Raw genomic sequence first — 18183 nt, 5'->3', positions numbered from 1 at the left:
AGTCAGCACAGCGTTCTTTTCATCAAATGCTGCTCGTTTATTTTCTCCAAACATTCCTTTTGTGATTGTGGCCAAAGAGTTCCACTTTTATGTCACTGGTCCACAACAATTTTTCCCAAATTCTTCTGACTTATGTGTTTTGCATACTTCAAATGTTGATTTTTGTGAAGAGGTCACAGGTAAGGTTGCATTCTGCTGACTCTTGCATGCAGATCATGTTTGTGCAAGCAATGTTGCACAGTAGAAAGGTGCACCACCACTTCTGTGTCATCTAAACAAGTGTTTCTCAACCCTGGTCCTAGAGGCTGACTGCCCTGCAATTTTTTTGTTTTCCCTGCCACTTTAACTTATTAATGGGCTGCTAATGGGCTAATTAGTTGGATCAAGTTTGTAGCAAGCAGGGAAAACAATAAAAAGTTAATGGCAGTGGGCCTCCAGGACCAGGACTGAGAAACACTGGGCTAAATCTTCCTGCAGAGCTGTCATATGGGGGTTTTGCTTTGTCTTTTCAGGTCAGCACAGGTCTTTTTTTTTGTCTTGCAGACCAAATTCTACAGTTCCCCTTAACTGCCATTCTTAATGATTTTTTGGACGGTGAAAATTGTGAGCTGAAAGTGCTTTGAAATCTTTTTATAGTCTTAGATTTTCAGCCTGCTGCTTGGAGGAGCCTGTGGTTGTTGAGGCAGAGACAGGGTGAAGAATGTCTTTTCAGTGAATTTAAAGATAAGCAGTCTAAATCTTGTGTGAGGACGCCATTGTGGTATTTAAAACAACTGCATTTGTCAACATTAAAAAAGCACACAAGCATCAACATTTTCCATATATGCTGACAGCATGCAAGAACATATTGCTAGCATGCTAGCTAACTGCTTAAAAAAATCAAATCTTGACGTCAGGATTGAATATTGTATTGAATCTGAAAATATGTGTATCATCACACCACTAACCACTAGGTTTTCGATTGGTCTACTCTAAAACGCCTTTTAAACCTGGTAGCTAACTGATAAATTAAATCAAGCTTGTTTGAGCACCAGTCTGTGCAGGAATCCAGAGCTCCCAACTCCTGAGTTAAATATTGTTATGTCTAACATGCACCTAATCCAAACTAGAATTTCAGTAATACACAAAATGCTTTAAAAAGCTAAAACGACAGTTTATTCATTCCCTTCATTCTTTCTAACGGAGATATATGTATCCTCTGTCAGAGTTCCTTGGTTTCCTACCAATGCGGGGTCCCTACAAAGCAGAGATGCCTAAACTTTTTGCCTTGGAATGGCCAAACAACGCTGTTCATGGTCTTTAAAGTGTTTTTTTTTGTAACATTTTTAATAACCTTTTATCTTGTTGGTGTTACTTTGCCTTTTTTTCTTCAATAATGTTGATGGAATACGTTTGTGAGATGGAAATGTATGCGTTACAAAAGCAAAAACGAACTGGGTTTTATTACAACTGTTCCTATACTAGGAATTTACCCTTCGGTACAATCCTCTTTCTAAAAACAATTATGTGGCAAATAAATTTTCACTGAATTTCAAGGCCATTAAGGGTTAATTAACATAGTAATGCTTGAGAGTCTGTTGTCCAGCTGCAAATTTCAAGCAACATGTCATCTAACATCGATGTCTGTGGTTTTGTTCTTGGTTTAATGTCTTTCAGTAAAATCAGAGTGAGTAGAGTGCCGTGGCTCTGATCGTGCTTCGAGTCTGAGAGCCGTTTTCTGTTTATTATCCTGTGTCAGTTTCTGCTTCTTTATTTTTCATCTGTGTTTCATATTCTCTAAAACTGCTGTCTTGTGTTTACCTGCTTGTCACTTAAACGTGTCAACCCACCCTAAAAGGCAGCCGGCTCATTGAAAAGGCTGGGTAGTTAGCCACAAGCTAATTGATAAATACCTACATGAAATTCTTGTCCTTAATGCAGTGATTTGTTTATGTGATCAGGATTTTTGCATATTGTCTCTGCCCAAAGAAGTATCTCCAAAATGGTATCACTGCTACACTTTGCCAGTCATTCAGATTTAGTGGGGTATGGAAAGCTTCATGCCATTGCTCATAAGATGGTGTTTTACTTGGCTAACACCAAAATAACAAACAAAACCTCTTACCAATCTCCATTACTACCTTCCCTAATTCAACAGAAAAATACAAAACAACTGAAAAATCCTAAAAACAGTTCAAAACCCTGAAATCACAGAATGAGGTGAGAGCTCATAGGATAGTATGCTGGTTGTTTACTGCAGAAAAATGGATCTGAGATGACAAACAAGGGGACTGTAGTCCTCTAAATAGGGTCTAGAATCACCCCCAGCAGATGTATATGATGTTTTGATATAAAGAAAGCTGCAATTGGTCCTTCTGTTTTATTTGGCAGAGTCATCTTTGTAGAAAGATGTGACTTTTTTCACTGAAGGGAGTTCTCACCACTCCCCTTTCGCCCCTCATTGCTCGCTAGCAGCTTAACACAGAGTCACATTTCACACACAAAGAGTCAGCAGTGTTATCTAGTTCATGTGCTAACAGAGTTATGAGGGAAATATTTTATTATACCAGTTTAAATTGAGTCTATTTCAATTCCACTGAGGGGCCTGCAGAATGTTTTTTCTCTCGTTGAGTGTGGGGTGGAGTTTATTTTTTCTAACCCTTAATTGGTATTCTCTCTTTCTCTTTGTATTTCTGCAGATCCGGCCTTCAAGCTGAGCTTTTCTCCTCCAGGTGGAGATGGCAGTGAGGCCGATAGAGGCCCAGCGCTCCATAAAGCACACCACCTCGCACTCCCTCTGCTCCCCACGGCTGCAAATTTACTGGTGACCTTTGCATTCCATTTGGAGCTTGCAGCTTCTCTCTCTCTCGCTCTCTCTCTCCTCCCCCTTCACTTTGGAAAATTCCACTGCCACTGAGGTAGTCAGGAAAGCAGCCATGTATGAGTAAGAGATGGAGGTGGGGGTGAAAGATTGCTTCTGTTTTTAATGCTGAGCTCCACAGAGGTGAGAGGCTGCTGAGGAGCAACAGGGCTAAAGCTTTAGGACTCCACCGCCACAATTCACCTCATAGACTTACTCTGCAGCACGACTCTGCTGCAAGATACTGTGCATAAGTCTTAGGCAGTCACTGTCGTTTAAAAACGTAAAATCTCAGCTTTTTTTTTCCCCGCTAGAATCACTACATAGATTTAGAATAAATTCAAACCAAGTGAAAAGTGTTTTTAGTAGTTATTAACATACGTTTAGAAGATTACTGATAGAAGAACACAGGTTTGGTTCCTCACTTCTCAGTAAACGACAGTCATTGTATGGATTTGTTCATATCCATCATTGGATGGTCACCGTAAAACAGGGCTTCCTCAAGCAGTTTTGGAAATGGTTAAGCTAACTCATTGATATACATGTTTTATGGGTGTATGTGTCCCTCAGGGTCGCGGGGGCATACACAGACACATACATATACACATACATACATACATACACCCACCCACCCGTAACAAGTAACGATGGTGCACATTGAACAGGGGCTCTAAATAAAATAATGTGAAGAGACCCCAAAAAAATAGTTGTTTTATCACAGCTAAACAAAGAGGTTGAAAGGCCTTTTAAAGTAAGTCTAGCTTTTTTATTAAATGCTCTAAAATTAGACTCTCATTGGGCTTCAATCAGTCATAAGTGCTAAAAATGGAAATGAAAAGCCGTTTTTTCTTCTTTCTCCATCTCTGATATCAGGGATAAAAGCAGCAATAGCTTGGCATGTAGCAGTTCACTCAGTCACCTACCGTTCTTCTCTACAGCACTATTCGGTCTTTGTGAGGCTCAAATCCGCCGCCATGAGAATCATACGTTTTATTTATTGATTTATTTTGGTGACTTGACATTTTTGACTACATGTCTGCATGTACAAACCAAGAGAACAAAGATAGTTCACAGATGATATTTCACAGATGAGCAGGACGTGGGTTGAAACGTTCTTACGTGAAGATCAATAGAAACGGGTTTTTTTTTCCTTTACTACTAGTAGGCAGCGCAGAACTAGTCAAAATCAAAGATAAACAGCATTCATGGTATTACTGATACAAGAAAAAAAAACAAAGCCAGTGAACTGTAGTCTTTTTGGTCCGTATATGTACATAATCCAGAGGCATTTTGTTTCACTTACTGCTCGAGATTAAAATGTACAGTTTACACCAACACAAAGAATCAATGCAACAAATCCCATCAAAAACAGGACTATCCTTTGTGATATTGTGGGCTTTGCTAAGATGTCACGTCTATAAATGATAGAGCATAGTGGAATAGCACCATCTGCTGGAAAAGTGAAGCACTGCCTTTGCGTATCTGGGAAAAGAAAAATGCACAATGACCCAAAATTCACCCACTTAGACTTAAGATGTCTATCCTTAAGAACAGTCCAATCACTATGTCAGCCTGTTTGAATGATACTAAAAAAAAAAAAAAAAAAAAAAAAAAGCAATCAAATGTGTTGAAAACTAGGTTTACTACAATTTGATACAAGACATTTTTTTAAAAAATGGATCAACTGGTAAAAGACATCAAAAGCATGTTTTGAAAACACTTGATTGAATGGACATCTTTTTATAAAATGATCGGCCATGGGACGGGTACTTTCGTAACATGAAAGTAACAGAACACGAAGACATATAAAACAAAAGGACAAAACGAAGAGTGGAGCAATACAGTTGCAAGAGATATATGCACAACCCTGTTACAGTGTCGTTTAGACAGAAAGCCGAAGAACATCTGATCTTTGCCTTGAAATTCTTCTCTCTTTCTGATTTTAACTATGCATACACAGACTCAGTCATTACAATCAGTGGTGCGTAAAAATCGTCACAAAATCGCGCGAGTCTGTTTCAATACGCTGTCTAAAAGTAGCCTTTTAGCAAGTTTAAAAGGGCAGACCCCCTTTTTAAAAAGGTGCCGCCAAGGTGGAGACAGAGAACACAAGAACAGCTAAGAAAATGTTCCAAGAAGCTAGTACAGAGTGGGTGGCAATTAATCTAATACAAACATCATCTGACTACATTTTACTTGAATCAGAAGGAGTAGCTCTGTCGGGTCAACGAAGATCAGGGTTTTTTTCCTTTTCTTTTCTTTTTCTTCTTTTTTTTATCTTTTTTTTTTTTTTTAAATGGGGCATCATTTGTCCAGTGGCTCTACAAACACAGAATTGCACACCTGAGATCATAACCCCGTTAAAAGACCATTTAATTGGACAATTTAAGTAAAGTTTACTTAACTATTTAACAGAACTAAAATGAGAATCTGACAAATCTGCTAAACCCTTTTAAAAATGGCCAGAGAAAGGGTAAACAGTGATATGGTCACAGTCTACTCTACATCATCATGAAGTTCGATGCTTGACATTATCAGCAAGTTGACCACAAGGTGGAGCCTCTGGGTCTGACCATGATGGACACCAACTTCTGAATCACAAAAGGAACGTCCCTGCATAAACACAAAATTATACTCGTCTGATCTCCTAAGTTGGTCTAGACACAAGCATGCCCATTAATAACTATGAAGACAGGCAATCAGACATGTGAAGGTCAAAGATGATCAGATTTCGCAAGCCAAACATGTTGAAATGCTTATGAAATTAAATAAAAGCTGACATTTTTAAACGCCAAGAGGTTGGAGAGAATTGACATTCATGTTTTAAAAAGCCCCAAAAAATACAGATATGGCTAAAATACGACATGTGTAAAGGGCCTTAAGGACAATTTTGAAGTTTAAAAAGCTTCCTCAGGGTCCTACATATTCCAAACATTCCTCAAGATGGAGAGCGATTCTGTAAGAGGAATGCATACAAAGGGCAACCGTCATTTGGCATGCTCACCAAAATAAAAAAAAGGAAGAAAACCGGTCCTCTAACTAATCCAGCACTGCAGATGGAGAATGACCATCTCAACCCAAAAACTTGCTGTATTGATAAGGACAACAAAAATGGCATCTGTGTAGAAATGTTGCCATTTGCTGTATTCAACATCTACTCTATCACACTGTCACACATCATAAGAACATAACCATGGGGTTGGGGGGGGCACAAATACTTAAAACATGAAAAACAGGGTGAAGCTCTGCAAGAATTAAGAGAGAAACACATGATTCCACCAGTCTAACATATCCAGTCCCCAAAAAGCTCTTGCCACAGTCCTCAATCACTTGATAGTCCCTCAATTCTTGATGGTGAGAGTTGGTAAGAGTTGCTTTTTTACATGAGGGATGAAAGGAGACCGTAATAAAGTGGGTAGCAACCTCCCATTGCTAGGAGGCTGGTGGTGTTTTTAAAATGGTCCATAACAAAGGGCGGACTGTGAGTGCACTCGTGTCTGTCTCCGGGGTGGGGGGGGCGGCGGCGTGGGGGCGGGAGAGGGGGTGTTGGGAGGAAGTCTGGGTGGGATATCCTCACACCCCCCTCTGGCCCTCTTACACCGCTGCAGCACCCTTCTCCTTCTTCTCTCCATCTTCGTGCCAAGTGAGACGCTCCTCGTAGAAGGCAATGACAATCTGTGGGCACTTATGATTGGCCTCCTTCGCTAGCACAAGATCCGCCTCGTCTGAGTCCTTCCTGAGGAGACGGAAAAGTTTCCAAAACAAATTTGAGTCTTTTTAGTACAGAATATTTTGCTTAAGAATGTATTTCTTACACTGAGGAATAATAGTTCTTGTGTATCTGTCAGGCCTTTTGTGTTCCTTGAGAAACATAAGGAACAAAGACTTATTTATGCCCATCTCCTATCAGTCCTACCAGACAAGGCAGCGGCCTGTGGTACAGGAGTTTGAACTGTTCGTCATTGTGTAAGTGGGTGAAAGGCAACCATTAGGGAACCTCCAAGACCTTGAGCCTGACTGAGAGCGACTCTTGCTGACGTTATTGAGAGGGACACTATCTTTGTCAATAATACTGTTCAATTTGATCTCTGAACCAATTCAAGCATGCATTAAAATAGTTCTGATTTGGAATAATGAACATGGAGTGTCTAATTTACATGTAATTAACGTAAAGCTATAATTGCTTTGACCAACTCTGTGTTAGAGGGGGAATACATCGGCGGGTGCTCTCATTCCCCACCACTTTCAGTTTTAGCATTCCGGGTTTTTTTTTTTTTAAAAGCCTTTTCATGTCAGGTTATGAGTGTTTGTGTGAATGTGACAAACTGTTAAGATTATTTTTCTTGATTTTTATCCATTCTTTTAATTAGGTTTCCTTTTTTGTGTCCCTATAATCGAGTATTTTTGTTTATTGACTTTTGCATCTATATAACTTGAAATTCAATGTCAGTTTTTTGGGATGTACGGCATCACTGGAGTTAAGAATGAATGTTTTCATATATTATAGTCTCACTTATGCTGTGGTAAGTTATTCAACAGTACACCAGAGAATGTGCAATGCTGCCGTAAGGGAAGTGACACTAACAGATAAGGACCAAATAAGTGATGTGTCCAAAGAAAATTTTCTCAAGCAAAGGTACAGAACCTCAATGTCTAACTTGCATTATGACTCAGTGCCATTTACTGTACACTGAGGTAGTAGTTATATCAAAATCTTATGTAGTCAACAACTGAATGTCAAATCAAATAAAGTACAAATCAGTAATATTTCAACAATATCTGTAAGTTTTCTCTTTTTAGAGCACACCATGAAAAATAGTCTGGCTCACTTTCTCCTCCAACTCACTTGTGTCGCAATGCACAGACCTGATTGGCTGAGCAGCGTCACGTGATTTTTTATAATGCATGCAATTGGTCTGCGAGTTTTCTGGGCCGCTAAAGCTGAAATGTAAAGGCTTGAAAAGTTACACCGAATAAAATAGGACCACCCCGTCAAAATTAAATAATTATCCTTAGTTTATCGGTCATAGACCCAGGTCCGCATAGGACAGCGTCTGGGTCCGGACTCGGACTACAGTCCTCCTATTAATGACTTCTAAAATAGAGCTACATGTGAATGCCACGCAAAGGAATTTCATATTCAGGGTAAAAGTCTCTGACAGCACATCAAACTTCAGTTAATTATAAAACGATTCAATATATTGTATCAGACATTTCACCATGAATTGATTTCACTTGAATATTTTGCTAAAACTTCTTATAACATTAAAAAATGACTGGTGTAAAGAGTTTCTCAGGTGTAGAACCCAGACATTAAAAACTGAGTTTTCATTTAAGTTTTAATACTTGAAAATGCCCCAAGACTTTTATTTAGGCCAACTGACAAGTACATACTTCATTGAATACCATCATAATCAAACACTTCAAAATCAATGCAGTTCTAATGTCTTCCAAATATAAAGTTTTAGGATTAAATAAGGCCAACATCTTTATACATCAGGACTGCACAGTATCAGAACAGCACAGTATGGAACGTTTGAGATGTTGTTCAAAAGCATTACCTGACAAGTATCTGAGATCAAATGAATCTATGAGTGTTACTACACAGTAACCAGTGCTATCCTGTCAGTTTTAATTCTACAATTTAATTTTTGACTCCAGACTCTGTGTGGTTCAAGTTGGGTCTGGGGTTCAGAAAGAGTTTTGTTGGGTTGAGGCTCAAACCACAATGTTGGATCAGGCTCGGAAAAACTGGGCTTTAATCAGGTTTGGACCAAAATCTTAGGCATGATTAGAGCTCTATTCTGCATTATGTTTTCTGTACATTTAGCTATTCATATTTATTTGTTCATTTATATTTTCATATTCAGGCTTTTGATTTTTTTTACTCATTTATGCACACTATGAACAGAAACATGCACATTACCTGTGGAAAAATGAATGCAGTATTCAAATAAACCTCACTTACAGTATACAATTGGACCTTAAAGGGCAACGCCACTGACTTTTCAAAATGTCCATGTAATTAAAAGGCTATGATGTAAGCAAAGTCATTCAGAGTGGTTTGGTGTGAAATGCTCTGTTCTGTAGAAACATGCAGTCAAATTTGTTCACAGTGGAGGTGATTGGAACTACATGTCTCAAGAGGTACATGCAAGCACCCTTTCAGAAAGTTATTACACAAAATAGTTATGAATGTGATGTCTGCTTGTTGTATTATAGTCTTGTCATAAAGTCTTAGCCTAAAATGTCATGTTACTCTATTTACTTTATTCCTTTCACGGGAGAGGAGCACATACAGAGTGTTGTAAGGCAAAACAGTCCCAAAGGAAAATGGATACCTTCAGATTTTCCCGCTATTTTATCATTATCAATAATACATACAAAACCACAGAAGACACATGTAGGTTTACTGATGGTTATGAATAGTAAATGAAATGGCTAGTGTTGTAGACATTGTGACACCTGGTTTCAGCATCACTTAAGAAATCTGAATCTGTAAGTTTCACTACAATGAACCGTTTCACATCAAATCACTCTGAATGACTTTGTTTACATTACAACGACCAAATTATGCAAAATATTTGAAAAATTGCTGGAATTCCCCTTTAAGGATCATGTTGTACTTCTCAGGATTCATTTACATTGTTAGTACCATTGGGGACTAAAATTTACTCAGACAGTAGCCTCTTCTGACACTGTAGGCTACAGTTTAAATGCAATTAAAAATTGAATTCAATCATAAACACAAGCAAACTGTTCAACTAGATTAAAATGATAATCTTTCCAATCCTTCTGCTAAAGAAATACATCTATGATTTATACATGATAACTAGGCTACCATCAGTCAAAGAGAAATAAATGCATTGTTTAGGGGTGTATAGAAACTCGTTTTTTACAAAGTAAGCAGACCAATGGAAATAACAGGCAGGACTGCCTACTTCATTTTATAAATACACTACATTGCAGTAACAATGTGTCCTCCACACTTCCATTAAGGAGTAATGCTCACCCACAGATTACTCTTGTGAAACGTGAAAAGACTAAACAGCAAAAGCTTCTCTTAAAGTGTTTAAAAACAACCAGAATTGGAATGAAACCTACACTAAATGCACCACAATCGAAAGTCCATTGGCAATCAAATGATCTCAGCAAAAGCTGACAATGATCTGACCAACTCTATTGTGGTGTAATGGTTCTGAAGGTGTAAAGTGGACTTTTCAAGAAACCGCCACCTCTAGCACTTACCACTTCATTAAAAACATGAGGTCTCCACAAGAGTCTGTCGCACCAATGATCTTCTCTGGCTCCAGGCCTCTTTCAAAGCCTCTTGCAACAAGGATCTCTTCCTGAACAAATCAATAAGGTAAAAACATGTCAATAACAATAATAATAACTTATTGATGCATTTTGAGAAATTGGTCTAAATGTTGCATTGCACCACACATGTCCTGTGAAGGTTGTTTATTTTTCTAGTTACACTTTGAACAAATTAGACGATGACGCCACAGAACCAATATATATAATTCCTCTACTCAAATTAGCCCAAAATGTTTGAGTTAACACTGACCTCCATTTAAATCAATAGAACTAATATGGATACTCACTCTGCCACCTTACTGTGACCTCTGAGCTGTTTTTTTTCTTTTTTTTTAAGGGAAACTGGGCAAAACTAGAAACATCCTCACCTCTTTTTTCCGTTTTGGCTTGCTGCCGCCCTCCTCCTCTTCGTCCGAGTTTCTCCTCTTGCTGCTGCTGTCTTTTGAGCGGGCCCCAGATGGGCCTGTGGTGGACGATTTAGCCCCACTACTGGGAGTGCTGGTAGTACTGCTGCCCTTTTTATACGTCTTCATGAAATCTGCGATGAGATCCGGGCAGTCCAGGTTCTTCTCTGGCTCCCAAGTGTTGTGTTTACTAGAAACAACCATCAATAAACATGGTTATTAGTTGGTAATGTAACATCATACACAGGCAAAAGGGCTTCACAATATTTTATTTAATAATCTTCATCCCAATGTTGGCATTTCCAATACTGACAGAATTACTGAGCAGAGGCAACATGCAAAAGAGCCTCTAAACATTCTGCCAATGTTGCAAAATGCATTTTAAATAGATTTACAGAAGACCCCCTATCAACCTAAAAGCCCACGCACTTTATTTGTATTCATAGAATTAACAACAACTGAAATAACATTTTTGGTTTGTTAATAAACCCTTTACTTAGGTTGAATTTCAGTCACTCTGCATGGAGCAAACTATGCTAAACAAAATTAATGTTCCTTGGTTACAGTTATTTTAGATGAAAAGGCTTTACAGCCTTCATGATGCTCCAAGATCAAAACACTTTCTTAAAGTATGGTTATCTAAATCGTACATTTCTTAACCTAAGCTTGATTGATTGGCCACTTAAGTTATAATATATTGTGAAAACGAAGACCAGAGCAGGTCAGAAGCAGGGCATAGAAATCAGACTAGGAGCAACAGAGGAACAGAAATTTCTGGGCAGAACCATTTTGGCACTGATCATCTTGACAAATCACAGTTCCAGATGAGGGTTGCAATGGATCAGCATTCGTCCAATCAAGCACAACTAAATTATAATGCTCAAAATAACCATGTCACATTATTGATTCACCAGTGTGTTTTAATGTACTCCAAGACATACTGCAACAACAGTAAATAACAATATAATTACAACCCTACTGTTTTGTTATTACTGTGCAGCCCTAAAAATGCAAGACTAAAGTGTCACAAAAGGCGGTTGTCCACCTGAGAGTACAGTACAGAATGGTATAGGTGTTCATTCAAGTCCAGAACATTTCCAACCCTTCCCATCACACAACTAAAAGGCGAATGTGAACAGTCAACAGTAAACATAAACAGCAGCAACAATGTAGGAGCTACAAGCACTAATTTATCCCTTACTCTGCATTTGGCTGACAGACAGCCATTCTATCTAGCTAATTTTTTAAATTCTTTTCAACAAGTTGTGGGAGACAAAAAAAAAAAAAAAAAAAATTACATACAACAAACACATCTGACCAATAACTGGTCTGTACCATTTCTTACTCAATCTATACATCACATTTCAGTTCACGTTATATACTGGCATGGTGGGTAACTAAGCTCAGCACGTACTTAAGTACAGTTCTCTTGGCAATAGAAATGATGAGAAAATGTGTGATTATGAACGTATAGTCATACTGCACTGCCCAGTGGAAAAGCTTTATAACTTAGATCTGTATCACACATTCTACCTCTGTGAGCAATGCGAGAGCATGACGGCTGCTACACCAAACAGCGCTGCAGAGCCATGGAGCACACAAGTTCTGCAGACATCCTTTTTCCAAGTGGATGAACAGTCAAACCAGTTTTTGAAGATATAATTCAATTAAAGAGCACAATATTCTGGTCAGCCTTTGCAGTTTTCTGACTTGTGATTTCATTTCAAGCTTGTAGACCTACCACAAAATGTGTATGCAAAAGTTTTTTTATTTCACGTTCACAGATGTTCAGTGCTAGTTTCACTGCATTTTGATGCATAGTGTGTGCTGCATGCAGAAACAAAAAAAGGTCTTAATGGGTCTATTTTCTAAATGCCACACCACTTCTGCGCTGCTTCTGGGATGCAGTGCCTCAGTGAACAATCTAACCTCTTAACATGAGCAGTGAAATGAAAAGCGGGAAGCTTCGCATTACTCAGGCAATGCAGAGGGAGTATGTGTGAAAAAGAGCGGGCTCTCATCGTGTCTACTGTTAAAAAGGTGCTCGCTCACATATAGGAGGTATAAATAGCACATTAATAATTAAATCAACTTGGAACAAAAACAAAGCACCTCCGACAACTTACTCTGTAAAACCCTTCCACTTAAGAAAATACTCCACACGGCCTTTCACAACCCTCCTATCCAAGACTTTCTCTACCACGTATTCCTCTTCGTCCGAGGACGCAGACTCCTCCTCTTCACGGTTCTGGTTCTTCTTTCCCATGGCTCCTGGGAACTTTTTTTTTTTTTTTTTTTTTTCCCACCCACTAGTAAGAGAGGGATTCTCTCTGGCTAAATGAGGGAAAAATTCTCCCTCTACAGGGAAAGACATGAAAGACAAAGATCATTATTAAAAGCTGTCTTGTCCAAGCGCCTGTAAACAAGCAAAGAAATGGCAAGCACTTATGCACATGCCCGTCGACATGATTAGCGTTTTGTACCAAATGAAATAAGACATTGACAGGAATTCCTGAATATCTACACAACACAAACTATAATGATTCTTGGCATTAGATTGTACACTATACTTTTATTTTTTATCTGATGTAAATTTCAGGGCCAGGGCCCATATTTACGGTTACTTAAAAGATGGTAAGGTGGACCCTGATCAACCATCTTCTTCTGAGAAGTTTAACAGATATGGGTCCATTTGCAATATTCATCAAACTTCCCAGAACAGGGGTGCAGATCTAGGACCAGATTCCTCTCTTATTTATAATGACCTCACTAACAGGAGATCCTGGATTACTGAGAAGCTTTATGAATAAGACCCAGACCTTACTCTTAACAGCATTTAATTTTGTAAACGTGCCATCAGCATCCACACAACGACTGACACCACTATGTTAACTGCCACTATGATTTAGAAAATCTTAAATATTCCGACAAGGAAACCTAATCTATTCCAGCTGTATTCTTTTCTCCATATCACTTCCTCCTAACAAGATAATGATGTTAACCCCACTCAGTCAATAGAGAATATCTGGAAACTTTGTTTGCATTATGACCATAGTTGTTATGAAGCTTTTTTTTTTGTCATATGCCCACCTACTTCTAATGCTTACCTACGTTAGGGAACGCAGACCACGCTCAAGTAGCTACAGATGTTTAAGTCCAAGGCAGGCAGACTGCCTCCCCCTGAAAATAAAAAGGCAACAGAGAAAGCGAATTGAGTAAAAGCACAAATACCCTGCATATACTTGACTGCAGTCTTAACACTAAATCCACTCTTAGAAATGTAGACAAAATTAATATTTCAGAAATATGCGTGCGAGCCCCTTGCAAGCCAAGCAGGTTGTGACAGGGGGGAAAAAACATACATTGCCCACAAAAAGCTAGAATTCACTCAATTATGTGTAACCTTGAAGTTTACTTAGATACAGAGCCCTTATTTAGCGTTAATAGAGTAAAAGCAACGTTAGGAGAGCTGACGTCGTTTGTTCGCTTTAAACATAGCAACAAAACCGCGATTCAAGGCTATATGAGTCACAGTACAAATACACGCAAATAATAGCCTGGTAACAGCTATAAAACACGCAGTGTACAGTAGAACTACGACTTCTTTCCAAAACCAAAGTCTGCAACAAGGAGCTAGCGTTAACCAACTGGCTAGCATAGCATCACGGACGCTGGCTTTTACTGCTCACTGTCGGCGGCTACAATCAGCCAAAACGCTGAGATTAAAACCACTGGAAACGCACCTGTTTAGCACAGAAGACACGTGTAAACACATACTAGAACACGTATAGCAGGACTGGGTAAAGCGCAGACCTGGTAGGTTAAGCTCGTGTAACGTTGGCGATACCTGGGCTCACATTCCTGATGCATTGTTAGCTAACTTAGCTAGCGGTTAGCTAGCATAATTAACACCTAGAAACGTGAGAAAGCCATAGCTAATGTAATAGTGGTTATTCAAACGGCATGGGTAAGACTGCTTGCACGACTACCACAATGTACACAATGAGAATTATTTTTGAGAAAACCACACTTCGGCTTAGTAAGCTAACCTATGTAGCGTTAGCTAACGTTAGTTCTGCACGACATGGCTAAATATGTTAGCTAAGCTAACTTCCGCACCAAAAAAAAAAACATGGACAGCATCATTAGTCTAAACGTGAGAAACACTGGTTTTGGCCGAAACTAACGATGCAACACAATTTTTGAGGTGAGCAACCGGACAACTCCGGTAACTGCGAGGTTAACCATCGCGAGACTGTAGCATCGCGGCAAGCTTGGCCCGGTAAGTTAGCTTAACGTGAACGAAGCTGAAATCAGCTTCTTACTCGAATTTTCCCGTTCCACCTTAAATAGTGCAGCAGTTACGCGTTACCGTTTAAGGTGGAACGAGAAAATTGGAAAAAGAAAGCAGGCGAATAGGAAGCCAACTTCAGCCTCGTTTACCGAGAGGAGACATGGCGATCTAGCTGGCTAGGTTTGGCTAGCAAGCCTCTAGCTAACTACGTTATAAAACACATTAACTGTAATTTCAGATCTCAGGCGAGGAAGCAGGTGCGAGAAATCGGGCGAAGTGTAAATCACTAACGAGGATGTGTGTTGTTAGCTACACAGAAACGCAGACCCACTCGCATTCCTGACTCTGGCCATGGCTACCAGCCTAGCTAACCGCTCAGTCGGCTGCATTTATAGACTTTGAGAAATTAATGATCCTGTTTGATGATCTAACATCCAGCCTACTAAACCCAGCACGACACACGCCCAGCAAAACCAACCATACACAGGCTAGTGGTTTAAAACTAAAGCATTTAAACTCACAGAGGTCTTCGTCGATGCCTGCTGTTTAGGGTAGCGAACCTCTTCGCAGATTTGAGCGATTCAAGTGAGTCTGAGTGCGAGTGTGAGCTGCAGCGCGCCAAAAACACACAATGGCGCACACACACACACGCTAACACACACATCGCATGCACACACCAGACGATGCCTGCTCTGCATTTTCACCTGCAAACCAAATACCGATGTTTGCTAGATTATGCCCTTATCCGTTCATCTATGAGCATTTATTCCCTTAGTCAGTTGTTTTTGAGCAGGGCGCGTCTAGTCACACTCAGATTACCACGATCGTCTATTGTGGCAACATAAACCAGCCATTAGGGGTGTACTTTGTGTACTTCTGGTGCGTGAGGGTGGTGACGGTTGCGTCAGGAAGGTGCATCCGGCGTAAAACTTGTACCAAAACTATCATGCGGATCACAAATATGATTGCCATACCGGATCGGTCGAGGCTAAACAACGACCGCCTCCGGTGCTGTTGACCAGCTGGGTGCCGGTGGAAACTGGACTACTGTAGGACGAAGACCATCAAAGAGGAGAGGAGGAAGGCGGGTTAGAGGCAGTGAGAGAGAAGGAAAGGCAGGAGTGTGGAGGTTAGAGTAGGGACACTGAACATAGGGACAATGATTGGTAAAGGCAGAGAGCTTGAAGACATGATGGAGAGAAGGAAGGTAGATATTCAGTGTGTCCAGGAGACCAGATGGAAAGGAAGCAAGGCCAGGAACATTGGAGGTGCGTTCAAACTGTTCTATCATGGTGTAGAGAGGAAGAGAAATGGAGTAGGGATAATCCTAAAGGAACAGCTTGTGAAAAGTGTTCTGGATGTAAAGAGAGTGTGAGACAGGATCATGAGCCTGAAGTTGGAGGTTGATGGTGTGATTTTGAATGTGGTCAGTTCATATGCACCACAGGTTGGTTGTCAGTTAGAGGAGAAAGAGGAATTTTGGAGTAAGATGGATGAAGTGGTAGATGCTCTCCCTAGAGAGGAGAGATTAGTGATTGGTGCAGACTTCAATGGATATGTTGGTGAAGGGAACAGAGGGGATGAAGAGGTGCTGGGTATGTATGGTGTGAAAGACAGAAATGCGGATGGTCAGATGGTTGTAGATTTTGCAAAGAGAATGGAAATGGCTGTGGAGAACACGTATTTTCAGAAGAGGGAAGAACACAGGGTGACCTACAAGAGTGGAGGGAGGTGCACACAGGTGGATTATATCCTTAGCAGGAGATGCCACCTAAAGGAGATTGGAGATTGTAAAGTGGTGCCAGGGGAAAGTGTAGCAAGGCAACATAGGGTGGTTGCCTGTAGAATGAGATTAGAAACAAAGAAGAGGAAGAGAGTGAAGACAGAACCAAAGATTAGATGGTGGAAGCTGAAGGAGGAGGATGGTTGCAGGCAATTCAGGGAAAAATTGCAACAGGCCCTTGGGGGCAGTGAGGAGCTACCTGAGGACTGGGAAACTACAGCTAAGGTGGTGAGAGAAACTGGCAAAAAATGTGTTGGGTGTTTCGTCTGCTCAGAGGAAAGAAGACAAGGAAAGTTGGTGGTGGAATGAGGAAGTCCATGTGAGTATTCAGAAGAAGAAGGCAGCTAAGAAAAAGTGGGATAACCAGAGAGATGAAGGAAGTAGGCAGGAGTACTGTGAGGCTAGTCGCATAGCGAAAAGAATGGTGGCAAAGGCTCAGGCCTATGATGAGCTGTATGAGAGGCTGGACAGTAAAGAAGGAGTAAAGGACTTGTATCGTTTGGCTAAACAGAGAGATAGAGCTGGAAAGGATGTACAGCAGGTTAGGCTGATAAAGGATAGAGAGGGAAATGTACCAGTGAGTGAACAGAGAGTGATGAGTAGATGGAAGGAGTACTTTGAAGAACTAATGAATGAGGAAAACGAGAGAGAGAGGAGGACAACGGGGGGAGAGATAGTGGATCAGGAAGTGCAGAGAATTAGTAAGGTGGAAGTGAAGGCAGCTTTAAAAAGGATGAAGAATGGAAAGGCAGTTGGTCCAGATGACATACCTGTGGAGGTATGGAGATGTTTAGGAGAGAAGGCAGTGGACTTTTTAACCAGGTTGTTTAACAAAATCCTGGAGAGTGAGAGGATGCCACGGAGTGGAGAAGCAGTGTATTGGTCCCCATTTTTAAGAACAAGGGTGATGTGCAGAGCTGCAGTAACCACAGAGGTATAAAGTTGATTAGCCACATCATGAAGGTGTGGGAAAGAGTTGTTGAAGCAAGGCTAAGGCGAGAGGTCCAGATCAGTGAGCAGCAGTTTGGTTTCATGCCCAGAAAGAGTACCACAGATGCAATTTTTGCGTTGAGAGTGTTGGTAGAGAAGTACAGAGAAGGTCAGAAGGAGCTACATTGTGTCTTTGTGGATCTAGAGAAGGCATATGATAGGGTGCCAAGAGAGGAACAGTGGTACTGTATGAGGAAGTCAGGTGTATGTTATGTAAAAGTATGTTAGGGTGGTGCAGGACATGTATGAGGATAGTGAGACAGTGGTGAGGTGTGCAGTTTGAGTGACAAATGGTTTCAAGGTGAAGGTAGGGTTACATCAGGGATTGAGATGGTTAGGACATGTGTTGAGGAGGAATAGTGGATATATTGGTCAAAGAATGTTGGAGATGGAGCTGCCGGGTAGAAGGAGAAGAGGTAGACCTCAGAGAAGGTTTATGGATGTAGTGAAGGTGGACATGGAGATGGTTGGTGTGAAAGTAGAGGAGGCAGTGGATAGGGCAAGATGGAAGCAGATGATCCGCTGTGGCGACCCCTAAAGGGAGCAGCCGAAA

General features: G+C 40.4%; 1 protein-coding gene across 4 annotated transcripts; it reads right to left on the bottom strand.

Moving 5' to 3' along the window:
• Positions 1-3814: 3814 nt before the first annotated feature.
• cbx5 (chromobox homolog 5 (HP1 alpha homolog, Drosophila)) lies at positions 3815-15547 on the bottom strand. 4 transcript variants are annotated; one of them, XM_017707936.2, is made up of 6 exons: positions 15379-15547; positions 13671-13743; positions 12690-12921; positions 10528-10753; positions 10088-10188; positions 3815-6575 (listed from the first exon to the last, which is right to left on the bottom strand). In XM_017707936.2, exons 3-6 carry the CDS (start codon positions 12827-12829, stop codon positions 6434-6436), a joined length of 609 nt encoding a protein of 202 aa, XP_017563425.1. In that variant the 5' UTR covers positions 12830-12921; positions 13671-13743; positions 15379-15547; the 3' UTR covers positions 3815-6433. The 4 variants fall into 4 exon arrangements, with proteins under 4 accessions (XP_017563425.1, XP_017563429.1, XP_037396882.1 ...); XM_017707940.2 differs by having other exon boundaries at positions 13675-13743; XM_037540985.1 differs by lacking the exon at positions 15379-15547 and adding an exon at positions 14307-14796 and having other exon boundaries at positions 13675-13743.
• Between the last annotated feature and the right edge of the window lie 2636 nt (positions 15548-18183).

This window comes from Pygocentrus nattereri, chromosome 9, assembly GCF_015220715.1.
Source record: "Pygocentrus nattereri isolate fPygNat1 chromosome 9, fPygNat1.pri, whole genome shotgun sequence".
Classification (NCBI taxonomy): domain Eukaryota; kingdom Metazoa; phylum Chordata; class Actinopteri; order Characiformes; family Serrasalmidae; genus Pygocentrus; species Pygocentrus nattereri.
Note: the sequence above shows the minus strand (reverse complement) of the source record. Positions and strands in the feature narration are given on the sequence as shown.

Coding starts and splice junctions, on each gene's coding strand:
- cbx5 (XM_017707936.2), bottom strand. CDS start 12,829: ATGGGAAAGAAGAACCAGAACCGTGAAGAGGAGGAGTCTGCGTCCTCG. Junction 10,754..12,689: donor AAGTGGAAGGGTTTTACAGA/GTAAGTTGTCGG, acceptor GGTTGTTTCTAG/TAAACACAACACTTGGGAGC. Junction 6,576..10,087: donor CTCATGTTTTTAATGAAGTG/GTAAGTGCTAGA, acceptor CCGTCTCCTCAG/GAAGGACTCAGACGAGGCGG.